The sequence below is a fragment of the Melospiza georgiana genome, chromosome 3, assembly GCF_028018845.1.
Source record: "Melospiza georgiana isolate bMelGeo1 chromosome 3, bMelGeo1.pri, whole genome shotgun sequence".
NCBI lineage: Eukaryota > Metazoa > Chordata > Aves > Passeriformes > Passerellidae > Melospiza > Melospiza georgiana.
The window spans coordinates 66,260,342-66,287,368 of record NC_080432.1 but is presented as its reverse complement, the minus strand read 5'-3'; the positions used below and the strand labels follow the sequence as shown (position 1 = coordinate 66,287,368).

General features: G+C 40.0%; 1 protein-coding gene across 1 annotated transcript in view; it reads left to right on the top strand.

Moving 5' to 3' along the window:
• The window catches only part of SYNJ2 (synaptojanin 2), a 56,164-nt gene that overhangs the window by 17,535 nt on the left and 11,602 nt on the right, over nucleotides 1-27,027 (top strand). Inside the window, exons 4-18 of the mRNA XM_058019968.1 lie at nucleotides 2,598-2,681; nucleotides 4,475-4,536; nucleotides 7,291-7,387; nucleotides 10,375-10,547; nucleotides 10,951-11,032; nucleotides 11,260-11,409; nucleotides 11,507-11,672; nucleotides 13,528-13,719; nucleotides 15,813-15,897; nucleotides 17,087-17,227; nucleotides 20,107-20,299; nucleotides 21,952-22,110; nucleotides 22,323-22,479; nucleotides 24,247-24,364; nucleotides 26,178-26,396. Of these exons, the coding sequence (XP_057875951.1) occupies nucleotides 2,598-2,681; nucleotides 4,475-4,536; nucleotides 7,291-7,387; nucleotides 10,375-10,547; nucleotides 10,951-11,032; nucleotides 11,260-11,409; nucleotides 11,507-11,672; nucleotides 13,528-13,719; nucleotides 15,813-15,897; nucleotides 17,087-17,227; nucleotides 20,107-20,299; nucleotides 21,952-22,110; nucleotides 22,323-22,479; nucleotides 24,247-24,364; nucleotides 26,178-26,396 (2,078 nt within the window). The remainder of the gene's footprint in view (nucleotides 1-2,597; nucleotides 2,682-4,474; nucleotides 4,537-7,290; nucleotides 7,388-10,374; nucleotides 10,548-10,950; nucleotides 11,033-11,259; nucleotides 11,410-11,506; nucleotides 11,673-13,527; nucleotides 13,720-15,812; nucleotides 15,898-17,086; nucleotides 17,228-20,106; nucleotides 20,300-21,951; nucleotides 22,111-22,322; nucleotides 22,480-24,246; nucleotides 24,365-26,177; nucleotides 26,397-27,027) is intronic.

Genomic DNA, 27,027 nt, shown 5'->3' with positions numbered 1-27,027 from the left:
CATACATAAAAAATATCAGCTTCTTTAAAATGCTGTGCCATCATAAAAGTACCTTGTATTAGAACTCAGCTTCACAGAGGATCCCCCAGCCCATCACATCAAGGTTTAGGCATCCTGTTTAGGTTACAGGAATGATCAAGTAGTTTGAATATTTTGGTTGCTGTTCAGTTCTCTAAAGGGACAGCTTAATAGAGCAGAAAATAGAAGAGATAATGGGTCAAAACCAGTGAACAGAAAATATGAGTGGTACTGGTAACAAACATCTGTTAACTCACTAATAAGTGGAATTAGAGCATCTGTTAATGCAGAAATAAATGTTTGGTCAGTATTTTTCTTCTATATTTAGCAGGAAGAAGATAGGTTATATATTCATGGTCTGTAACTGAGGAAATACTTTCCATTTAAACTGTAACTCAGAAGGATGTTAAACTGCAGATACTGAATTAGATCACTATCTATTTATCAGTGGGTCTAGAGATTTGCAGCTGTATGCCTAAAAGAACTGGTCAAAGACATACTTGAGCTGTCAGTTTTGCACTTAGGTATGGAAACAGGGACTTCCCAGAATACTGTAAAGAACATTTGATCATCTCTAGCAAGCTATTTGAGTGGCCACCTTGTACTTCAGGTAAAGCTTTGTCTGTATTTGTCATCCTTAAGTGTTTCATTTCTACTCAGTAATTGTTAAGATGATGATTGCTGCCAAAATTTTAAGTAGGCCAGTCCTGATTTTTTTTTGCACAGATTCAGGTTCATTTAGTATTAGTCAGGGTAATGCTGGGACTGTAGTAGTGCTATTAATTTGCTTTACCTTGGAGTGAGCTTCTTTGGGTCCATGGCTGTGAGTGAAAAGATGATTCATTGTGTAGAAGTCTCTGACTCATCTTGGCACGACCTATCTCAGGGAGAATGTGATACAAAGGAAGAAGGTGGGGCTGCTTATTCCTCTCCTAGTCCAGCTGCAGAAGGAATGATCTCTTCTGAGCACAAATGTACAAAGAAAAGGCATACCAGTGTGTTGCCATGGAAATTTGCTCCTGCACTCAGGTGCCAATAATGTTCAGAAAACTTTACTGGGAGAGCATATTTTAGAGCCACATTGCTCAAACTGTAACACAGGCCTTGAAAGAAAGCTTCCCTGAGCAACCCCTCTCTTGCAGGGGGTTGTGCTAGGATAGAATGTAACAGAGAAAAGGGTTCTTAGTACTTTGGTGAGAAATTAAAAAGAGGGAAACATAGTTTTTGCACTATGGCTGGGCTGGCTATCCTTCTAGCACTAACATTGCGTCCATGATGAAGCCACTTAAATCATCTGAGTGAAATGGAGACAGTTTCAAGTGCTCTGCAAAAATATGGTAAATATTAGATAAATGTTTTGTCATCAATTTTATCTAAATATCTCTTTTTCCCACATGTAGCTCTAAAAACTGTACATTGATAATGCTTATGAAGATGAGAGGTCAAAGTGAGGTACTTTCCCTGAGCCAGCCACTGGCCACATCTAGTGGCAAATCCAAAAAGACAAAAACACTTTAAAGCTGTAGAGAAATCCATTTTCATGTTCTGTTCTATTTTCAGAGCTCCTAGCCAGCTGGCAGCAGCTGTGCCAAATGATATGATGTGGTGAGAGTAGCTACCTGGATAACCTGGATACCATTCCTCCCCAGGGCTGCAGAGCAGGCATTGTCATGCATGAGATAACAGAGATGTGTATCATGTGTATCATGTATCCTCCGTGGAGAGCAGCCAGGATTCCACTGCTAAGTATAGGCCAGAGGAGGGAGCTGGGCTTTGCACAGTTGCTCTGTGGTCATATTCAATCTGACGATAGTACCTTTTATGCTAAGTTAACATAATGTAACACTTGCACTGGGGACTGTGGATGGGGTAGGCAAAAGGGGAAATTGGTCTTTGTTCTTCATATGGATTTGACCCAAATCAGCTTGTTAACAGTAGTCCTGAGACCTCATAAAGGGAGAGTTTGAGGTCAGGTTGGGAAAAGGAGAATTTGGAACCTCTTGTTGTAAGCCCCCTTGAAAAGAAGCAGATCACATTGCTGCTCACTGTACCTCAGGATGGGAGTGGCAAAGCTGCTGGTTTCACAGAGTTTTATTTGGATTCTCTGACAAGGCACAGCATGCAGTGAAATAAGAAATGGTAAATACAGCAGGAGATAAGCTTATCCCCCACCTGACGTTACCCATCACCAGTCACAAGGAGCAATGACATTTTGCACAGTTGAGTTTTGTGAGAGGGACAGAAGGAGAGTGTATGCCTGGTCTTTCCGAGAGTCTCCACCAGCAGCTCAAATCCATCTTAATTGTGGGTGAAAGATGTGGTGGTGTTTGAAGTTTTCTCCTGTTTCTGCTGAGAAGTGAGTTGAATCTGCTGTGATGACATGAAAGCAAATACGTTGTGCTTTGTTCCACTGCCTGTGAGACTATGGAAAAGAGGCTGAGCGGTAAGTGGATACAGGGAGATACATGGTTTACTTTTTTTACCCTTTGAGTTCAGTGTCTTTAACTGTCACCTGATGAAGGGGCCACAGGCTGATAGATCTAACTGCAGAACTACTTTCCTTTTTTTTATTTTTGCAGACAATTTACTTGGATGATGATGTCTCTTCCTTTGTGCAGATCAGAGGTTCTGTTCCACTGTTCTGGGAGCAAACGAGGCTTCAGGTAAGGAAATAATCAGAAAGCCTACCTTGCTTCTGTCTCTTGCTACTTACAATTTAGAATTAACATAAATATATATATTATTTTTTAATATGAGCTTCAAAGCTCATTCTGTGAAAGTGATGAGCTCTTTCATTTTAGGTTTGCCTTGTAGAAATTTTGTGTGTTTAGATAAACAGAACAATACCAGACAAATGGCTGTAGGTGACTGAAGTTTAACATTTTTGGGTGTTTGAATGCCTCTACAGGGAACTGTTTGTAAGGGACTGTGTCCTAATGTTATAAACTGAAGCTTACAGCTATATCTTTGTAACATTTTCAGTTTTATTCCTCTGAAATGCCTGGTTTTCTTGATAATATTGACCTCCATAATACAACTGGAGTATTTAGAGATACCAGTGCTCTACAGGAGCATGCTACCATGAAACAAAGTAAAATGTCTGGATGGTGTGTTTTGGGGATTTCAGTCAAAAGGGTGAAAATGATCTAGTTTGATCTTTTGTGAGTCAGAGATGTAGGATTTCATCACAAGATTATTGCATCAAATATATGGTCTGTGACTTGCAGCTTATATACTGTCATAGGGCCAAATAAGAATCTTCCTAGCACACTTTGCATTCTTTTAACAGAGGGATAAGCAGCTGAAATCAGTATGCACATATATTTTGTGCCTGTTAGTAGAGAAAGTACATTACATAACTGGTTTTTTAAAGATACGTTAAAGGTTACATGATACTTTTTTTGATCATTAAACTAGAACCTATGTACTATTCAGAGGCACTGGATTTAGCACAAAAGGAAATGACTAAAGGATCCCTGTTGTCTTTCAACACCATCCAGTGCAATACTTGCTTCTTTTTATAAAGCAAGTTTGTCCATATGGTCCATATGATTGTGCAAGTCCATATGAGTGTGCAAGTCCATATGATTGTGCCCATGGTGTAGCTGTATCCATCATGTAGCACTGTTGATCTGTATGTTACAGAGCCCTCAAGCATTTTTGGCTATTGGGTAATATCTCTAGTTAAACATAATTTTTGATATTTTTTTAGTAGGCCTGGGTTTTTTGCCTAATTGGATTAGATTATATACTCTTACTCCTTGTGTGTGAATGTACTGGCACTGGTACCAGTAGAAAGAATTGCGGATCCAACCTCATGAAAAACAAATAAAGATGGTCAAGTATAGGAAACAATGCATGATCCTGTACATATTTAGGAGTTTTTGGAGAGGAAATAAGCCCTCTGTAATAATTTTGTAACAGTAGCTACCATTCAAAAGGAACTTGAGGCTACTGTTGTTGACATCCATGTTAAAAGACCTGTTAGTTTGAGGGTATAGAATTTCATCCTTCATATTTTGAATCACTGTTCTGATACTTTTCAAAGAAGTCAGAATACACAACCCATGGAACTGGCATAAATGTATCCCTCTCTACAAGGCAAGGGCAGTAAGAATGCTAGGCTCACAGAATACTCATGTGAGGCAGTGTGTGCTATTTGCAAGAGGGAGCTGGCAAAGAGATGTGATTTGTTTGGCCATAAAAAGATGTGTAGATATCCCTTTGCTTAATGGTAATTGTGTTTTCACTTGTAATTGTAAATGTTGTCTAATAAAAGATGGGGCTTTTGTGTTAAGGATATTATGTGTGGGGGTGGTTGGAGTCTGTTAGACATGTCTGGTGCTGTTAAAAAAATGTTTTTCTCTGAAGGAAAAAGGGAGACATCTAGTGACTTAGGACTCTAGCAGTTTAAGAAGGTTTTTCTATTTCTTGGCCTTCTAATATTTTATTTTAGGTTGGTTCCCGCCATTTAAGGCTCAACAGAGGTCTGGAAGCCAATGCACCTGCCTTTGACAGGTAAGCATCATTCCACTTTGGCATCAACACAGCAGCTTGGCATGTATCCAAGGTTCCATAACTTTGTCTTCCTAGGAAATCTTGAGAAACCTCTCTCAGATGATGTGGCAAATCTTCCAGGTGTGGCAGATTATTAAACTGGTTTACTTAAGTTAGTGACTTTTTTTGGTGCTTTTTTCCCTTCTTGTTTTCAGTGGTAATTGAATTAATTTGGTCTTCTGGCTCATTTCTGTAAAAGTTTAGGAATACTGAGTGATATGCAAAAGAAGTGTTTATGCAAACCTTTGTGAGCCAACAGATGTGAGTTTACACTTATGGTACACAGGATATGTGTGCTTTACCACTCTAACAGAAGTAGCTAAAGGGTAAACACTGTTTTCACTCCATTCTGCATTTGGTCTTTTCTTCATTGTTTTCCTCCTACACAGAAATAGCAATGCCTTATTCTGTGACCAGTGTTGTATGATGCTATTATGCTGATGCTTTCTATTTTATGCAAAGACTGGCTTGCAAACATTTTAAAACCATTGAGACTCTGTTTGTTTGTCAGCTAGAAACTGTAGAAAAAGAAATGCATTAGCTTGATTCCTTTGGATGTCTGACTAGGAAATGCTATCCTCTAAGGGTATATTTCTACTGATATCCATGGGAACAGTGCCTGAAAAGCACATGAAGAATTTGGTCTGTGGGAAATTTTCATCTTGTAAATGCAGGTCAAGTGATTAATTTCTGTTTTGGTTTGGTTTTGGCAGATCAGGTTGTATGTTGATTTTATGTAAGGCTTCTTTATTACCTCAACTGTTAGCACACAGGACGTTATTGACTGTTAATGGTTTTTCTACACTGAAGACCCCAAACAGGGATTAGAATCTAAAGGGACTATACACCTTAGCAGTTTCTGCTCCAGAGGTTCTTGGCCTGCATTCTCCAAGCTTTTAAGGATCTTAAATCCTACTGAATTCAATGGCCTTTGAGACCCTTGGTCTCATGGCCATCTGGTGATGTGATAACTTGCCCTGCCAGTGTCCCTGAAGCTCCATCCATAAAGGTTTGCATTCCACAGCAGAGATATTTCGTGCAAGAAAACAGTAACTTATTTAGCATCCTCATGTACTGCCCGTGGAATTGAGAGTACCTCAGGAAGTAACAACCTTTTAGTCCTGACCCTAGTACAACTGGTGAATAGCTTTCTCCTAAAACTTGCACTATACCTTCTTTCCCTTGTGCCAGTAAGTTAGATGGACTTAGGGATCTCTCTTCTAACAGATCTGCAAAAGACAGTACTTTGAAAATGGGCAAGAAAGAAGTGACTGCTTATATGGAAAAGTACACTGGAATTTAACAACCTGCTACAGCTTTTCCAAGATATTAATTTGGCCTGTTACATTTAACCATGTGAGAAATGGATGGTAATCTTGTTAGATATTTTTTCATCCTCTGTTTCTCTCCAGAGAGACAGATTTCTGTGGAGAAATCCACAGAGAGCTTTGCTTACAGTATTCAAACAGGTGACTTGAGCTTCAGTAGTTCTGTTGTAAGGAAGCAACACTGCCAGAGAGGTAGGATCTTGATGCTGGTATCAGAAGGGTGCCAACTGTATGGGATGAGTTGGCATACAGAGAACTGGTTGCAGAATCAAGAGTGCACCAGAAAATATATTTAGCTGTGTTTTCTGAAGGCAATGCTGATGACTTCTTTCGTTTCTCCCCTTCCATGGTTTTCTGTGTAACTTATTTCTGTTAAAGGATTTAAAGAGTAATGCCAGAAGCTGTATGCTTCCTGGTTTTCGCACACTTTGCCATTACACGATATTTTGCAGCATGTAATAACTTCTCAATTTTGTGAGTTTATTTTTCTTGTCTGTTTCCATCCAGCTTCCTCTTAGTACTACTACAGTGTTGTCTGTACATGATGGAAATCAACTTTAAGATCTGATTGTCTTGATGAACCAGCACAGCTTCTGCAGACCATGCATTCCAACTTGAAAAAGATATTTGAGGGGAGAATGGGTGTTTCAGCATCTGGCTTAAAGCTCTTAACTTGAGTCCCTAAATGTCAGGCTTTGAGATTTTAGTGACATAGACCAAAAAATGCAGCCCACTTTATACTTGTCCTATTTTGAGCTTTTCCTGCAGATTCTGAGCCAGACAACTTGGCTAAAAGGACCTTTGTTCTGAGCCAGTGCAGCAGTTCTTATGATTAGTCATCTTCCTGCTTGATTTGAGTTCAGAGTGAACGTCTCCATGTTGCAGTAGCTCAGAGATGTTTGAACCCTGTCACCTGTGACGTGTGTTTGGACCTCTCTGGCCTTGGCACTGGAGTTGTAGGCCCCATTGCTGCTGCTGACTCTTAGTAGTTTCAGCTCTGCAAGATGCCAGACAATTCCTTTTGAAGTGTAATACATTTTCCTCTCTTCTTGTCTTTCCTGTGTAGTTCCCAGGATAACAGCCAAGAGGTAGAACCATGAAGAGCAATGTCAAAGCTAACAGTGACATAAAAGATTTGGGGCCTGTTTTCTAAGACATTTCTTTCCTAAATTTCAGTACAGAATACCATATCTATTAATTGCGCACTTTCACCATTCTTACTTTAATAATTGATTGCAAGGAAATTGAGAAAGATGTCTGTAGATGATATGGCAAAGACTTTCTGCTAGATGAAACAACCAGTGATCTCTACTTTGTATTTTGAAAATGGCAGTAGGCAAAATAACTTAGTTTTGTTTAGTACCTATTATGGTTGCTTTTGCTGTAGGCATATGATGCTTCTGAAAGAGCAGTATGGAAAACAAGTGATCGTTAACCTATTGGGAAGCAGAGGAGGAGAGGAGGTGCTCAACAGAGCTTTTAAGGTAAAAGCAATGATTTTCTTTTTAACCTCTGATTTCTCTTGAGCCTCCATGTTCTTCTGTTTTCCTTCTACCCCAGGAGGTGATGAATAATATTTCTAAAGAAATTATGTTAACTCTTTACCACATGTTACCTACTGAGAATAGTGCTTCTTGGTTTCACGGCTTAGTTTCCAGCATGACCTCTCTGCTTACCTCTTCATACATTTGCTTACATTCTCTTAACCACCTTTAAAAGAAATTGCCTGAATGCTCCTAAGGATAGTTCACATTTGCAAAAGTGAGTCATAGCCAGCTTTGACATTGTATGCAGCCACCTATGCAGTCCCCTGGGATTGCCGGAGTGTCTGGGGGCTGGGTGAGCCTTGATCTCTGAGCACAGTGACTTAGCATCACTGAGCTGTCTTGCTCTGATTGTAATGGGAAATAGCTATCTGCACTGTTTTGTTGGGAGTTGGCTGCCTGAGCACCAGATGATAATTTGGTATACAGAGAGAGATTTTCCTGGCCTCTAAGTGTCCCCAGGCACAACTAATACCTGAAAGCAAGGATGTCAGGCATTGTAGAACTAAAGCTATGCTGCTTTCTAGTGTGGTATTCTTTTTAAACTTAGTGTGAACTTAAAGCTGCTGATTGGCACCGAGTGGGATTTGCAGCAGTGCAATAGCTGCCTGAATCTGGCTGGGGGTTGATGGAAGTCGGCCTCCTTAGGTGCTTGTTGCTTTAGCAAACTGACTTAGATACTTCAGAAGTTATGTTCCTAAAACTAATGATAGGATGAGTTAAGTACACCCCTGTAGTAAGTGCCATGTATATTTCATTGGTAGAGAATGATACCAGCAGTTCTGAGCTGAATCGTTTATTATGTGAAACTAAACAAAATAAAAATAGTGGTAAAATAATAGTCCCTGATTTCTTTCCCTCTCTGTTGCAATAGTGAATTTTAGAGGGAGTGTCAAGTTTGTTGTCAGTTTTTCTGTGTGACCATTTCCTCCTCCTGCAAAAGAGCTGGGAAGGACTATCTACTTCCCCAGCAGAAAATGATAAAGTGAAGGTCTCCTCTTGTACAGAATGTGGCCAAAGAAAGTAATTAATGACTAAAACTTGCCAGGCAGTGAGGAAGGCACAAAAGTGGAGTCTGGTCCTGGTTTCTGTTTTCAGCTGCTTACTGAATTTCTGCATGACATGGCTAAGACTCTGTAATCTTTTGGTTTCCATCTCCTTAAAATAATTTTGCTTGTTTGTTTTGCAAACCCTACTGAAATTTAAAGGTTAAAGATAACAAATTCTAAAATGCTGAAATAACTTACATGGATAAAAAATTACATTTGTTGATAATTTGATACTGATATTTTCTCAAACTCTCACATTCTTGAAGATCATGTTCTAGCCAATATGATCCAACCAGACATTAAGTCAGAGACTGGGCATCCCTTGAATAAAGACCTTGCATTTGTTAATTTAATTTAAATAAATTTTAAGTTGTTTTGTCTAAATTGTTAGTTTTTTGCCTATTTTAGAAATAAATAAACTCTGAAAATAACCTGTGAGCTCAAAGAATTTAGACTGACACCACTGAAAACGAAAGTTTTGTACTAATTCAGAATGATTCCTTGGTCATTTCTTTACCTTTTTGTTTTCAGAAATGAATGTTGGGAAAGAATATAGAGTTAATTTGATGATTTTAAAGGGCTTGAATTAAAAATAAAGTAATTCATAGGAGTGTGATTAAGTTTGCAAGCTTGTCTCCTGTCATTAGTTTCTCCATCTTTTTTTTGCTTTTATTTCTTTCTCTTCACTCTTGCTTCAACCTTAGCAATTCTTATCAGCGTTGGTTCAAATGATTCTTGTAATTACTGCTGCTGGGCTCTCTTGATCAGAATGTCACAGTTACCACCATTCATTTACCATTTATTATGCATTACCTGAATCAGACCAGACCAAAAATCAATACTGTTCCCAGGATATGCTGTTCCTCTCACAAGCCTTCCCTATAACAGATGTAATTATGTTTACAGTAAAAGCAGGACTGTAGTGTAGAGTTGCAAGTACTCTGACAATAATTCACACTGCAGCAGTGGGTAAATGCCATCCTCAAGTGCATTACTAGTGCCAGCATCTGTCAGGGCAGATTGGGGTGTCAACAGTAACAGTCTAATGAAATACATTTTACAGGTCTCTTTCCAAGCACTGCCTTTAAATTTCTTTCTGCAGGAAAGGCTTAATGGCTTACTCAATACAATTATGCTGGTGTAACTGCTACATGTACACTTTTAATGTAATATCAGATTTGTTTTGTCCAGTGTGTGTCACAATGTAAGTGGAGAAAATCATCCATCTCTTGGCGTGAGAATGTGCAGGAGGGAAGAGAATAGACAAAGGCTTGCACAGTTTGAGTTAATGCAATGGTTCTCTCTGCCTTTCCTGTGGAGAACAGGATGTATTACTGTTGCAGATACCTTAATGATATAGATGTACTGTTGCAAATACCTTAATGAAGTTTGTGGTGGTTACGGAAATGCATGTGAGGTCATTGAAACTGGAGATGAAGTACTTGAGGCTATTTGTGCCTCTTCTTTCACTTCTGCAGTTTACCACAAACACTTTATAGTATGTTTCCTGGAGTGTAATTGCTCACTTACTTCCTCCCCCTGAGCCTGCCTAGAGCATTGCTAGTGCTGTCCTCACCTCATGCACAGAGGTAGCAGCAGCCCATTGCTGAAGGGCTGCCGCCAGCCAAGGCACAATTCTAATGTATACTTTGCAGTTACAGTTTTCCTGCAGGAAAATTGGGTTCTAACAGTCAGGTTTACTTCTGTGAAGAAAACAAACAGGGAACGTCAGTTGCTTTTTTCATGTCTGGTCTTTCAAAATTCCCTACGAGCTATGTGATTAACAGTCAAGGCTAATTAATGATAAAAGCTTGCTGATATCAATCCTTACACGTGACTTGAGCAGGATTTTTTTCCTTCATTCTCTTATCTAAACAGAAACTGCTATGGGCATCTTCCCATGCAGAAGACAGTCCCATGATAAACTTTGACTACAACCAATTTGCAAAAGGTGGGAAAACTGAGAAACTGGAAAATTTGCTAAGGCCTCAGCTGAAGTTGCACTGGGAAGACTTTGGAATCTTCACAAAGGGCGAGCATGTAAGTCCACGGTGAGTGTCTCTGCCCCTCTGTCCCAGTGTAGCTGGGCACTGCTTGTGCTGGCCTTCCCAGGTTTCTTGCTTGTTTGGACCATGACCATAAATTGACCATCTTGAAATAAAATTTTGAGACAAAGTGTAGTCTTGGTGCTAAATCAATGATTTGGCTTAATTGCGTCTCCATGGTTTCAAATCTGCAAATTTACCAGTGCGTGGATTTGCTAATATAGTGTTGCAGATGTAATCAAGTAATTAGATGTGTTAATGGAATATATTGTGCACAGTGTGCTTGCACCGTCAATACGTGGGTGGGTGTATTCAGGCTGAACATTTGATGATCTTGTTCAATCAAGTCATGATTAGATGTTATTTTAAAATATACCATTTTCTCCTCCCTCCTCTTTGGTTACCAAAGTCTGCAGACAGGTACTTTTCGAATGAATTGTTTGGACTGCGTGGATCGTTCTAATAGTGTACAGTCCTTCGTTGCACAGGAGGTGAGTGTGTCAGAGGACCTTCCATGGGATACTTGTAGTACATACATTGACTGTTCCATGGGAAAGACAGGAAAGAGGCTGTAAGTCTCAGTTATGCAGGTCAGTCTTGCCGCTCTATGGTACAGAATGGGGCTGGCTGGAATACTGAGGATAAAAAGCAAAAACACATTTGAAAACAATATTGGTTTCTTTTTTGTGTTTTTTTTCTCCTTCTGCACCTAATCCAGATACTGTTTGCTCAATTAGAGAGCCTTGATTTGAACTCTAAACCTATAATTGAGCGCTTTGTGGAATCCTACAAGGAGATGTGGACTCTCAATGGTCAAAATCTGAGCAGAGTATTTAGTGGCAGTCGTGCCCTTGAAGGGAAGAACAAGGTAAAGAAAAATGGCAAAGCTCTTTATTTACAAGTAAAGAAAGATGTCCTATTTATTCTTCAGTGTCACTTGTATTCATAATTCCTGTCTGCTGCAGGTTGGGAAGCTCAAGGATGGTGCCCGCTCTGTGTCTCGTAGCATCCAGTCAAATTTCTTAGATACAGTGAAGCAGGAAGCCATTGAGCTGCTGCTCATGGGTGACTTCTACCGTGAGGAATATGCAGACAAAGGCAAGATGCTCATGGACCAGACTGCACTGCTGGGTAAAGCCAGTCTAAATGCTCCCCTTTATTCTTGCATCTGCTTTTAGCTGTCAGATATAAGCAATTGTACCCTCAATCAATATACAAGCTGCTGTTGCACAGATCTGTTGTTTAAAGCACTACTTTCAAATGACCATAGCACAACCCTTGTGCTTATTTCTCATATTTTGTTTTGAACTTTTGAATATGTTTTTCTGTTCTTTGATAGTGATAATCTCTGACAGTTGACATCTGAGGTCCAATCTTAGAGCTGGACCAGAGGGAAGGATTTTAGGGCTATATTCCCAGTCTGCCCTGAGTTTGTCTTGAAGAAGTCTCTTGAGCTCAGCCCTTTTATCTCCTTAGTTGTGTCCTTGCTCTTTGCACATGCTTTTAGCCATTTGGATCTTTAAAGGCACATCTCTGTTATTTTAGTTCATTTCTTGCTTTGTTCCAGGCCCCTAATAGTCCACAGCATAGACATATTTGTTTGCACCCATCTAGAATAAACTCAGCTCTCTCTGAGAAGATATTTGCATGCAAAATATAAAATAATTTCACCCACAACAAGTATTGGGTGGTCAGTTTATTCCAGAGAACCATTCAGCACCACTTTAGTCCTGGGCTTGTTCCCTGATGTTGACCACAAGGAAAATATAGATTACTTCTCTATGCCTGCCTGCAAGTTGGGTAGTTAATGATTAACTCTGCTTTATTTGTTTAGACAGCAGAAGCACATTGCTAATTTTCTGTACTCAGCAAAATAAGTGAATATAGCAGGGGTTTTTTTGAAGAGTTCTTGCCCAGCTAGAGAGGCATGGCAGTGCTAGATTTGTACTGATGTGAGACTGTGCTGCTCTCCATCTTTCCTTCCACATTCTAAACTTCTAAGGGCTTCAGTTTAAGTTGTAACTTATGACATGCTTGATTGCTTGTCCTGGTTTCAGGAATAGAGTTCATTGGCTTCCTCGTGTGTGGTATAATGTTGTGTTTTGGATTTGAGACTAATGTATGAGCAAGTGCTTGTGTGTTGTACTTGGTTGCCAGTTGGGTTTAAACCACAGGAGGCTGTTAACACACACTGAGGGTTTTAGTTGTTGCTATATAGTGTTTATACTAAGTCAAGGACTTTCCACTTCTCATGCTCTCCCATTCAGAAGGCTGGGAACTGGGAGGGGATGCAGAAGGCTGCAAGAAGCTGGGAGGGGATGCAGCCAAGACAGGTGACTCCAAATGGCCAGAGGAATGTTCCATACTAAATGATGCCATTCTTGGTATTGTGAGGGGGAGAAAGTTCCCCCTCCCCCTGAGGGCTGCTGCTTTGGAACTGGCTGGGCACTGTGCCACACTGGTTTTGTATATTCTAATTCTATTTTTATTTTCCCCTTTTCTGTCCCATTAAACTGTCTTTATCTCAGTCCATGTGTTTTCTCACTTTTACTCTTGGGATTTTCTTCCACCTTTTGCTGCAGGGGCAGGGAATGAGCTGGGATAAGTACTACTAAGCACTGGTTGCCCAGTGGGGTTAAACCATGACAGTGCTATAGACGAAACTGAAAAGATTATGAGAGATAAAAGAATTTTTGCTTATTACTTGAAAAAGTACAGAAAAATGTAAGCTGAAAGCCTGTGAGCAGCCATTCCCAAGCTTTCAAAGGGTGCCTGGTTTCTGGAAGAGAAATTGCTGACATAAACCCCAGTTATCTTGTAGCTACTGCCACTGCCATAGGAGTTATTCCCTACCTTTTGTATTGTTGCTGCTAGGGTAATGTTATTATTTCAGAGTGACTGTGCTGCTGCAGTGGGGATGGTTTCTGTCCTTTTACAGCACATTCTTCTTTTAAACACCATCTTTCTCTCTCCCCTCTTCTGTCAGTAACTCCAAGTATTTTGAAGGCCATGTCAGAGCGTCAGTTTGAATTCACAAGCTCCAAGCGCGTTCGTGTTGCCACGGGGACCTGGAATGTGAATGGGGGAAAGCAGTTTCGAAGCAACATCCTTGGCACCAGTGAGCTGACAGACTGGCTGCTGGACTCTCCCAAGCTCTCAGGAGTTTCAGAATTTCAGGGTAAGACTTCACAGTCAAAATGTGTAAGCAGTATTTGCTGGCATCTCTAGAGACAGTGAGTCAGGACACAAGATTTGACCAGCCTTTTAAAGGCAGTACATTTTGGAGGTCATTTTCTGTCAGTTCTCAGGGGTATATTCAGCTTCTCCAAGCTTTTGCTGCCCTGCAGAAGTGGAATGGTGTGCGAGCTCCTGAAAGTCAGAGTTCTTTGAACACTTTGAAACAGTCCATGTGACTGTTTCAAACCTTCAGCAGGTCAGAATTCAGAGCTCTCTTTCATGCCATCCTGAGATGTATCTACCTATTCTGCACTCTGTATATAATTTTCTTCTTCCATATCTCTGTTCTTTGTTCTTTGTCGTAAGCAGGAGCTACGTGCTTAGGTGCCATCAGAGCATCTCGGTCTGTCATCTGGAGCTAAACATATCTATGCAGTCTGGACTGTGAGCTTGTTCTGGAAATGTTGCTATCAAAGCCTTCAGACAAAAAGATTTACTTTGTTGAAGGCAATATTTTCTTTCTTTAGCAGTATAGAGAACTCTTATGCTTGTGGCTTGATGAAATTGGCTGCTGAATTTCTTATTTATGGAACAAGGTCAGGAATTGCAATTGATTTACAGATTTTTTTATTAAGGTAAACGAGAAGGGAACATTCTGTCATTTAAAAATTGAGTGGTTGCAAAACCCATGCTTTTGTTGTTATCGTGGAACATTTAGTTTTCTGCAGGCATCACAGGTATAGTCCTGTACCTAACCTTGTAGCTCAGGAATACATTCCTCAAATCCTTGGCTCCCTTATACAAGTTGTCTCATTTGAACCCTTAGTTCCTGAGTGGTATGTGATTAGGTGCAGACCACTGTATTCTAAGCAGCCTAGGTAAGTGATTAGTCCAGTCTTTTTCAGAAACACTTCAGATGTGTTAGCACATGACTGTGCCCATAACACTAAAATTTGTTGAGAGCCTGTCATGTGTTAGCCTTGCCAGACTGTCCCCTGAGAGAAGCAGAGGAGCAGGCAGCTGTGGCATGGTAGGTCTGAGCAGCTTCTGGAAGAGAGCTGAGTTATGTGAATGGGCAGGGCTAGGGTGCGACCATGCAAATGTCTGAATCCATGTTAATGCCAGTGCAGTGCCTACACAAATGGGCAAGTGTTCAAAGACAGATGTCCAAAATTATTAATGGGAAATACACATGACAGTGCCTGTCTGGTTAAGCTAGTAAAGGAGGCTAGCTGTCATGCTAGTTTCACCCTTGTGTCTGCACAGAGTTGCTGCATATGCTGCTTTTTGTGTGTGATTTCTGAGTCAGATTTGATTTAGCTTCCTATGTTTGTCTACATTTAGATCTTCATGTTGAATTAAGTTACGGTCACTGTGGTCATATGACACTTTAAAAAAAATTTAAAACTCTTTAGGCAATGGACAGACCTAATGGGTCAACAGATTTGCTTCACACTATTTTTCACACTATTCACACAGCATCTGATCTTTGATGTTTCCTCAGAGTAATATCCACAGAGCCAGGGAAATAGGGGTGGGGGTCATTGTGCTCTAGGGTGATCTAACCTTAAATATAAGTGATCTAAGAAGGACTTGGAAGAAAGAAGGCAAGAAGAAACTTCAGAAGCATCCTTAAACTAGATAAATTTGCTAAAGGCATTGAGATGGAGGTGTCATACTGATGTCTAGACAATTAAGTTCAGTTACACAGGAATCTATGTCAGAAAGGAGGAGCACGTTGGATAAAATGACAAGAGGGTAAGAGATGGTGACTAGTGAGGTGTTGTGGCTTTAGTGATGAGTGGGGTGTGGGAGAGAGGGCTTAACACTGCTACAGTATAATGTTCTGTTCTGAACTGCTTCCTGCAGGAGAGATGGAGACCAACTGGTGGGAGAAAAGCAGGAAAAAAATTCAGAGGAACTGCAGGGGATGTTTTATGAGATTAGATTAAAGGAGCTATGAATATGTATAGCTTGGCAGGGGATACACAAGATAGAAATACAGGAAGGATCTCTGACAGAAATTAGAATACAAATCATTAGAAGAAACAACAAAATTGTAATTCTGGCATGACTTTTCCTATCTGCCAACAGATGATGATAACTGCCCTCCTGACATATTTGCAGTGGGATTTGAAGAGATGGTTGAATTAAGTGCAGGGAACATTGTGAATGCCAGGTACGTAAAAAACAAACAAACCACCAAACAGACAAAACCTACAAAAACCCCTAATCAACCAACCTAAAAAACCAACCAACCAAGTAAACCCCTTGCAACTGTAAAAAAGCCCAACCCAATGAAACAAACAAAACCCCAACAAAAAGAACATAATCTTCCCCAAAGGAACTGGCCATGTTCATTTTTATGGTCACTGGGCTCACTCAGTTCCAAGTCTGTTGTTTGCAACCATAGCTGGAAATATGTTTTCCATTAAAAATGTCACTGAGATGATGTTGAAAGTGCTTAGTTTCCTAAGTCTCTTAAGTCTTTATGTTGTCAGAGAAGAATTCTGATGGTTGAGCTTGATCTAACACTTGTCCTTAAAGCTGTGTCTGATGTTGGGAAAATGTGCTTAATGACTACAAATATAATTGCCATTCATGTGGGAATTCTAAAATTGTCTAAAAATGTCTCTGTGGCTAATTGTATTTGTGAAAATTGTAGAGAAGATGTTAAATGCAAAGCCTGAGGTTGGCATATCAGCATGTGCAGTAGGCCTTTGTGTTTACTGATCCTAGTGAATCTGAATGGAGGTGGAACCCTGAAGATCATGTTTCCAATGCTGATTCATTAGGCTGGCCACTTAGTTGTCTGTTTTGGAAATGACAAGTTACAGCAGTGCTTAGTGTGGCTGCTGGGCTAGTGGTATATCTGCATGGATATGTTGACTTTGGAGAAAAGAAAAAGTGAAGGTATATGCAGCTATTCACAAACCTTTGCTAGGAACAGCCAACAGCTGTGAGTAGCCAGTCGCCTTACAGTCACAGAAAAACTTAAAAGTCATGAGATTGATTTGGAAATTTGTTTTTATGGTTATGATTGCTGTAATCAGCTTCCAGTTATTCCCAGTGAATGGGTGTATCCAATGTCATGTGAGTGTGGGTGTTTCTAAGTGTATTAGATAAATCCCTCATGCATCCAGAAGCAGGATAACTGTATTTGTGTGCTGTGCCTGGGCTCACTGACCCTGCTAACTCTAGGCTGGCTTACAAGGAGGTATTATCAGTCTCTGCCATGCATTCTACAACACTTCATGTTCTACAGCCTAATGGGATGTCTGTAAACCTAAGGCACAGTTAGTCTGTTCATTTTATTGACTGCATGTGGTTTGTTTTGATTCCATTAAATGATTTTATGTTTGTTCCAGTACAACGAATAGAAAAATGTGGGGAGAGCAGCTTCAGAAAGCTATTTCCAGGACTCATCGCTACATTCAGCTGACATCAGCACAGCTTGTTGGTGTTTGTCTTTTCATCTTTGTACGACCATATCATGTCCCCTTCATCAGGTAAAAAGAAAAGCCAAACCAAACAAACAACTACCACAACAACAAAACAAAAAACCCAGCAAACCAAAACAAACAAGAAAACCCCACCCCAAAATAAAACTAATCTAACAACAACAACAAACCTCAAACCAACTAAACAAAAAAGCCCCAAAACTCACCCTGTGTCTTCAGTGACATCTGGTGTTGTAGCATGGCCAGAGAAAATGGGGTGGACTTGCTCATCTTGGTGGGAGTCATGCAAACCTGTGTTCTGGTCTCTGCTCAGCATGGAGAAGGGACATGCCTCCAGACAGCAACAGGCTGGAGTCCAACTCCCTGGGTAGCACAAAGGCCAGGCAGCCTCAGTGCCTTCCTCCAGGTAGCTGCAAAGCCAGGCTTGCTCCAGGTGGGCAGTCAGGGTGGAGCACCTTGTTTGGGTGCAATCTTCCTGGGAAGGGAATGACCTGGGCTAGTAAGTCCAAGAGCGTTTGATGCACTGAATGAAGGAAGTGCCTGCCTCTGCCTGAAGGGCAGGTTTTACTTCTAGCCCTGTCCATGATTCCTTATGGAAACAGGGATAGTTCTAGACCTAAAAAGAATGGGGGAAAGAGACCTGATTTTGGCCCTTGACATTTTATAGAGGTAAGAGAACCTGTGAAGTGTTTGTCTTTCCCAGATGACATGAGAACCAGAACTGTGTGCCCAGTCAGGAGAGTGCAGAGCTATGTATCCTCTGCTTACTGGCTCAGCTGTCTCTGGAGAGTGATCAAACTCCTCCTAGAAAATTACCCATGGGGATACTTGAATTAAAATGCCTTTGCTGTGGGCAAGAATTATGCAGGCTAAGTGTAAAAGAATGATGCAGGCTAAATGTAAATGGTTAGGAAGTGAATAATTAGCCAAAACTATCTTTGGGCATCTGTCTGACCTTAAAGCCCCGAGATCCAAACACTCCTTTCTAGCCCCATAATAGGGCACTGATTGCCACTGCATTTTGTGATTAAAATATCAAAAGCTGCCTCTTTTTTCCCTGTGATCTCATATCTACTGAAAACCTCAGAACAGAGCTTGTGCAGCATCAGGGGCTGTAGGCCAGACAGAGCAATACAATGCAGGTAACTCTGATGGTTTTGCGTTGTTGCTTTCCAGTAATCTTGCTTCAAAATTATTTAAAGAATTTTTTTTTTGCTGCTGCTATGAAGCAGTCCAGAGGAGAAGTGTTTCTCTCAGTTTGTGACTTTTCACCTGGCTTAAAAAAATTTGAGTAATCCAGTAGGAAATTCGTGGTTTAAATGGAAATCAGAAGCAGAACATCACAGTGGTTCTGCTGGAAATTGGACGTAGCCCTTTGAAACTCAAGAGAAAAAGGGAAGTTGATTTTACTGACCAAGTTTCATTATTTAATGCAAATGTGCTGCTATGTGAGCATAATCAAATCTAACCTGTATGCTTGCATATTTTTCCCATGTCTAGAAGAGGAAAGGAAAAATGATCAGAAGTGCAAAAAAATGCTTCTATGCTTACAGAGATTGAAGAGATTTAGACAGAAGACAGAGAAGAGAGAAATAATGAGACAATAGCTGGTTTATACATCAGTGAAATGATTGATGAAGTACAAGCAGCTGAATTTACAGCGGGTTATTTCAGCATAACCTTTGCCATGAATGAAAATCAGTTGAATACCAGCCAGGAGATGGGTAGGCAGGCAGCAGGAAGGGAGAACTTTAGAGTGAAAAGAATGAACATCGTGCTTCTGTAGGAGTGCTTAAAACCCATTGTTTCATAGAAAACTTTGATGTTCCTCCTTTGCCTCCCTGAGGGTGTCTTCTGGTGGTGTCCTGCTGTCAGGAAAAGACAGGAAATTAAAAATAGAGAAAAAAGGTACAAAAGATGGGGGAGGAAGAGAGAGGAAAATGAAAGGGGTGGGAAAAGGAGACCTGTAACATCTTGCATCATTTACATCACGAATTTCTGAGAATAACTCAAATAAGGCTTAGAAGTTTTCTGCACATCCCTTTTTAACATCAGTAATATTCTTGTCAGATCTGCTTGATGTTTTCTCTGGAAAGTAAAATTTTCTCACTGGGAAAGGCATGCACTGTACTAGGGTTGGCTAAAACAATGATCTCACCATTTACTTATCTGATCAGACAGCCATGCTTTGTTCTTGGAGTAGCCTGGCTATTTGGGAGAAATTACCCTGAGAGCAGGTGGTCTGCTTTATCAAATTATCTTTCTGTAGTGAAGTATGTGCTAATCATCACATTGAAATACTAAGTGATTAGCAACATGGAGACCTTAAGCAATTTGTCATCAGTACAGAACTCATTTGAGAAGTTACATATAAATAGTTGTATCCAATAATCTCTGATTTTATCACATCTGATTTAATGAAGTATGGGTTATGATCTGCTGCTCTTTAATTAAATGGAAAATCCATCATGAATTGTGAAGTTGGGTTTCAACACATATGAACAGTAAATTGTTAACTGTCTGAAAAGCATATTCCCATATGTTCAAAAGTAAAAGGAAGGATAATAGTAAAATTTAGTTATTGTCAATATTTTAAGGATCATGGTAGAGGGAAACTTGAAAAGTATATTCTATAGAAATTCCCAGTATTTTAGAAATTAGGTCGTGCTGGTCTGTTTGGAAGGGACGAGAAAAGAAGAAAATATTTTCAAATAGTTTTCTGTAGTATTGTATTAAACTTAATTTGAAATATAAGTACATGAACATCAAGAAACTAAAAGATGTGCCTAAAACCAGCAAGCTTTCTAGAGGGGAAAAGACATGGCATTGTAAACTGACTTTTCCCTTTATATTGCAGTCAAAGTTAATTGAATGTTTGTCCCTGAAGCCCTTTACTCTGTTCCTTTTCTATTTTTTTCTTAATGCAGGGATGTAGCAATAGACACCGTGAAGACAGGAATGGGAGGAAAAGCTGGGAATAAAGGGGCAGTGAGCATTCGTTTTCAGTTTTATAGCACCAGTTTCTGCTTTATATGCAGTCACTTGACTGCTGGGCAGACTCAGGTGAAAGAGAGGAATGAAGATTATAAAGAAATCACACAGAAACTCAGCTTCCCAATGGTAAGTGTAGATGTATGTGTGCTAAAAGTATTGGAGATAAAGGTGGTATCTTTACATCATGAAAGCTGGTCTCAGGCTGTCTTTGATACAGGTCATCAAAGAAGGCATCTCAGTACCATGAAAGAAAATGTTAGTAAATAAATAAATAAATAAATAGGGAAGCATGTTTCACAGAAGAGTAGGTACTACCCAATGTGGCACTTGCTTTACAAAAGTACTAGTCCTTTCAAAACCCAGAGTTGCTCCAGTGCTTGAAAAGTCCTTGGCTTTGAGCAGTTAAGCTCTAGATGACCGATGTTGGAGCTGGAGAGCGATATTGATAGCTCTTGCTGGCTCTAGTGAGTGAGAATTCCTGAAAGACCATCCATGCCATTCAGTGCAGCAGTGCCTTGGCTGCTTCTGGTTGGGTATGATGGATCAGTTCTTGGGCACTGGCATGGTACCCTCTGTTCCCTTCCTTTCGTCCTCCTGAATGTGTCACTCTCAAGGAACTGCTGGCTTCTCTCAGAGCATGGCAATAGGCACCACTGGTCTGCATGAATAACTTTTCCCCTAAATTGTGTCAGATCAGTCACCCTAGTGTTTTAATTCCAGCTTGTCTCCTCAGGCCAGTTGATAACCCATGGGATTTGGTGGCAGGGCTCCTTTGCTGCCCTTAATGTTGACTGCTTTAATTTCCACAATACCTTCTTTCTTGGGCCTCTCTGTAAAGGCCTAAGCCAGGACAGGATTGGTTGAGTTTGTGTATTCTGGTTAGTCAGCAAAAAATGGCGTTTAGGTTGCAAAGCATAAAATTTTACCTTCCTGTTGTTTGTAAGGTTTAGAGGCTTGGCACGTGCAGCATATCAATCAGTTGGTTTATGTCGGAGCTAATAGTGACAGACTGGACGTCCTGCAAAGAGGATCTGTTCCAAATGGCCGTAAAGTTGTGCTTATGGGAGTTTTTTCTTCTAACTCGTTAACTATTTGATGTCCTTTACACTTAGAGCAGCTGAAGGTTCCTTGTGTGTATAATGCATATAAAGAGTGCCCTCTAGTGCTGTGACAGCCACAGCCTGGAACGTTTCCCTTACGAATCTCTGGTGTTTAGAGGCTTATTGCTGTGCTGGGAAGGAAGAAAAAAAAAAGACTGGTTAGAGGATAGGATGATAAATTTAGAACTGGAGTGAATTTTAATTGACGTTTGATTTCAATACCTTTACAAAACTGTGACGTGCATGTAAGATCGAATTTGGAGGTTGTTCTTACTCAGGAGCTTGTTGCTAAATTTGCCTTGGTACCAGAAACACATTTTGTGTTATATTTAGAATATGCAAATATATGCATGTGAAATGTGTTAGGGAAACAAACATATTTTGAATATTCATGAGAGAAAAATTGTGAATATAAAACTAGGATCCAGCTTAGACATACCTTCAGGAAAGAGGGGTCAGAGTCTGACATTATTGTTTACAAAATTCAGCTCAGTGGGGTGCCAAAGCCAGAGAAGGAACCATTCTATTTTAGCACAAAATGTATTTTGACAAATAAATTGTGACAAGTAGGTCCAGTATTTAGTAAGTCAGAGAGACGAGTGCTACATTTCAGTGCATTTTAAAGGTGTTTTCATGAATGTGATTTAACATTAACAGTATTCTGTACCTCAAAACTAGGGGCAGAACATGTTCTCCCATGACTATGTCTTCTGGTGTGGTGATTTTAACTATCGCATTGATCTAACGTATGAAGAAGTCTTTTATTTTCTCAAACGTCAAGACTGGAAGACACTTCTGGAATTTGATCAACTACAGCAGCAAAAATCCAGTGGAAAAGTAAGGCAGTGTGTCTCATTTTCTTGAATAACTGCATGTTGGCTGGGTCTTTCTTATTCCTTGAGAGAGTAAAGAGGTTGCATTTCAGACCCTTGTTTGTAGCACTTGAATGCAGCAATTGGTTTAAAAATCAGAGCATTGTGGGGAAGTTGGTACATCACAGTGGCACCTTTCTCATCTGTAACTTAAAGAGATGTTCTTTATTTAATTAGATTTTTAAAGACTTCCATGAAGGGACTATTAATTTTGGACCAACATATAAATACGATGTTGGCTCGGAGGCTTATGATACAAGTGATAAGTGCAGAACCCCGGCATGGACTGACAGAGTGCTTTGGTGGAGAAAGAAACTGCCCTTTGAAAAAACAGGTGTGTAGAATCCTTCTTTATCTGAAAGTTGTGTTAGAATTCACCTAGAACCCATTAAAGGGGGCTTAATCTACTGAATGGTGCTTTACTCATGCAGATGTTCTTTCAGCTTCACTGGATTAAGTGCCAGAGATAGAGAAGGCCCTTTTTTCTTGAGGGTGTGTGAACAAAGGCTTTATGCTGCAGGTGCTGGGAGCTCACTAAGGAACTGAAAACAGCCCAGCTGTAGTAGTACAGAAATAATTCTGTTGTTTTTCAACAGAATCATTAGTCCACATGAAGTTTCTGTGTTATAATGGCTAGATAGTTAAAACTGCACTTCTCAGTAGATGTAGAAACAGTTTTCTGTAATTTCTTCTGTACTGGTAATTCTTAGGAGTATTTCTGCTAGTTTATAGAATTGAGGAGGTTTCATTCATTAGTCCTTATAAAGTACTTTGGATTCATGAGTGGCTGACACAACAGAAAGGCCATTTTCACTTGTTATTCAAAAGTTGCAGTTAAGAAATAAAAAGTATTTCTTTGCATATCAAGAGATAGTTCACATAATCATTCTTTTAGTCTGCAGGAATATCTATCCCCCAGTGTTTCTAAAATTGGAATAAATTCATATTAGGAGTGTAATTGCTGGAGAGTTAATTTGATCTGTGCCTGCAGATGTGGTTTTTCACATGCCTGGAAATTTCTGCTTGGAATCTAAGTCATACCATGACTATATTAAGTGTAAAAACTACAAAGCAAAACTGGGGCAGTGAAAGAGTGCATGTCATCATGATACAGTTATTCCCTCTTATCGAAGGAATGAAAAACAAATTAAAATGAGGAGCCTGAACCATTGATAGAGATGCAGTCCAGGGAAGAAAAGCTGTATGAGATATAATAAGGAAGTTAAAATAGCCCTCTTGTGTAGGTCTGCCCCAGCTGGCTCACATGGGTCCATAACTGCCTGGTACATTCCCAGCCCTGCACAACTTTCATAGTCTGCTGCCAGAGTTCCTCTCCTTTAGTGCTGGTGGCAAGGCTCTTCTGCCTCTCAGCTCTTATTGTGTTGCATCTTGTTGTTGCCATAGGCTAAATGACTGCTTGCTTTATGAGAAACAAGTGTAGCCCCAGTGTGAGTGATTAGGACAAAATGCCATATTCCATATTAACTCATTTTCAGCTTCACAGGAAAGAGGGACAGAGTTATCCATTCAGTCAAACAGTGACCCAAAAACTTCCTTGTTACTAACAACAATAGAATACCTCACTTTAGTGTCATGTCTGGAGCACTTTCTGTACCTTAAGGGTTGCAATGGAATAATTTGAAGGTTGGATTTTTGTGGGTTTGGTTTCTCATATCTCTTGTATATTATTCCTCCAATCCCTGTCTAATACTCAGATTTACAAAATAGTTTCCAAGTGCAATGTCTGGTTTTATGCTCAGTGTTGAAGTAGGAGGTAAAATACTAATATGACTCTATCAACCCTTGTTGTACAGATAATTAATTGGGTGACATTCTGGTCAACAATTTTGCAGGTGTCTTACTCTACTGATCAGCTGTCTCAGTTTCACTCCCAGTCCTTTCTCTTTTTTTTTTCTTTCTAGTTCCTAATTTGTAAATCTCGTAGGATACAAGCTCTTCTTTGAATGATATATATGTAAGAATTAAAGAACCCCCACTGCCACTAGTAGGGTCCATGGAGAGAGCTTCCTAATAAAATAGTGTTTAACTGCTACTAAAACTCGATTTGAGTGAGTTTTAAATTATGTTTTGTGCTGCATAGCTGGAGAGATCAATCTTCTGGACAGTGATCTGAGTACTGATACTAAAGTCAGGCATACCTGGACTCCTGGAGCCTTGATGTACTATGGGAGAGCAGAGCTGCAAGCATCCGACCACAGGTAACTAAATAATCAGAGAGAGTTTAAAATGTGCCAGCTTAAAATGTGTCATGCTAAATTACACCTTCAGATCAAGGGACTAAGTCTGATTAAAACAGGAATTACACCTTTATTCCATGTTCAGTATCTGCTTCATGGGTCTTTTCTTCTCATGGTGAGTTCTGTACTAGAGTGGCAAGTATCTAAAGTCATGTATTTATTTTTCCTGCATGGCGATTGCAGCTAGGGTTGGATAAGTTGCAGCAAGAGGTATAGAAAACAGAGCTTTCTGTTATTTGGTTTGAAAAGCTCTGTTACCTAAGGAAGCTGCTCTGATGGATTTCCACTCAGCTTGCTGCAGGAGAGGAGGAGGTTGGGACTGTGTGGCCTGAAGAGGTGTAAGCCAGGCCACACAGGGACAAGTTTGGCCTCTTCACTCAAGTACTCAAGTGTGGGGCTTCTGTGCCTCCTTTAAAATGGGAAAAGGTAGAAAAATCAAAGGCCAGTGTTTCTGGTTGATCTATATAATTGACTTCTCTTTAGGGATGTGAATGACCTATCTTTGATAAAATTGTTCTCCACTTCTGAGAAAAAAATTCTGAGATAAATACACTTTAAAAGGTCCCTTATATTCAGAATATTTCCCTCACCCCTTGCACGCTTTTGGAAACGCTACAATATTGCTCCTCCTAGCAATGCTCAGTGACCCCCAGTAGCTGTCTGGGTGCTTCTGGTGGTGCTGTTGCATGCCAGGACTGTTGTGTGTTCCTCTAGCAGTGAAGGAACATGCCTCTTGCAATCAATTTCTCTGTGTCAAGGCTCTGACATTGCTATGTTCTGCAAAGCGCAGCGGAGCTGCTGCTCTCATTATGTAGGACCCTGAGGATGGGATCTGTGAAACATGACTGTTATACATGCTTTTCTATTTCAGCAAACTTGACTCCAAAAGCTGCTTTTTAATTACAGTCAACAGCTTTACTTTCCCAAGGTTTGTGCTAGAAAAAGGGCATAGCTGTATCTTTGTGACATATGGAAATGCATTATGATTCACAATGCTTATGGAAATAGTTAATGCTTCCTATATGTTTTTCCCCTCTGTTATCCCTTTCTAGCCCTGCTGTTGTTGCTTTCATGTGTTCTGGTAATGTGTATTCAAGAGCCAGGACTATTGCAAGTAGAAGGCAGCAATTTTGACACAATTGTAAGAGCAGCTGTCCCAGTCACTGATCTGTGTGTATATGCAGGTGAAAATCTGAGAGTGTGGATTGCACCCACTGAGATGAGATGAGTTCTACTCTTTCAGCCAGCTCTCTCAATTTTATTCAAATCTAACACACAGAGAAGTAATTTGTAAGAAATGGCTCAAGAAGCAAGTTTGCAGTGTTGGCTGCTTTAGTGTAATGAAGTGGCACATATTTGTACATGACAATCTTATACATCTAGAATACCTCGTCCTTATTTTTTATAAGAAGATATGTGGCCTTGTCTAACAGAAAATCATATATTTCTGTATATATTAATAATATATAATAACATAATATATTTAGATGTTTGGGGCCACAGCTGTTTGATAATGAGTGAAGTATCCTGAAATTTTGGTCTGTAGGTTTGCCATAAGTGCTTCATACAATTGTTATTTCAAGTCACTTATGGTGTGTCTTCAGTTACATTCAGCTAATGCAGGACTGGGAAATATAGTTAATAGTGCTCAAGACATGATGTTAACCACTGTAGAAAAAAATGAATCTTACCTGTTCTCCTTCTTTATATAGATTTTAATTTTATATAAGCAGTTCTTATTTTTAAATAAGTATTTTTCCTTTGTTTTGTGTAGGCCAGTGTTAGCTATTGTAGAAGTGGAAGTTCAGGAGGTTAATGAAGCTGCCCGTGACAGTGTTTTCCGAGAAGTGTCATCTTTCCAGGGACCACTGGATGCCACAGTAGTGGTGAATCTGCTGTCACCAACACCTGAAGAGAAAAATGAATTTCCTGAAGACCTGCGTACAGAGCTTATGCAGATGTTTGAGGATTATGGCACTGTTGTTCTGGTCAGGTGAGTGTGTCATGTGAAATGGCATGGCATCTATTAAAAACCACAGGCTGTCCTGACAGAGTTAACTTTGTATTGGAAAATTAGGTATGTTGAATTCCTTTACTGCACTTTCAGTTCTTCATTAGAAATTGAATGCAAGTGTTTTGAATATCTTACACCTCTCAACAACCTTTTAAAGAAGTAATCCAGCAGGTCTCTTGTCTGACTGGAAGAGAATTTTATTCAGTACAATGCCATAAAAGCAGAAACTTTGATGTAAATCATCATCTTTAGATTCAGGCCTCATTTCCAAGCATTGCTGCTTCTGGTGGATCCTTGGGCCCTGCTTCACCTCCTCTGGGGAGGTCTGCTCTCTTCCACCACTCTTTCACACTTGGCAGGAATTCCTGGCTGGCTCTCCTTCCTGTTGGGGGTCATTTTGCTTGTTTGTTAACAGTACAGCTTCTCACAGAGCTATCACCCACTGGGTTTGAGAGGGAGAGTGTGATACCTTCTGGCAGAGCAGCTTTATTTCATTCTGATTGATTCTCTACAGGGCTCCAGCACAGCTGTGAGACTTCTGTTTTGAGAAATACAGGCAAAAGACCTAACAGTGACCTCTGGGAAACGCTGCCAAAAACTTGTTCATGTT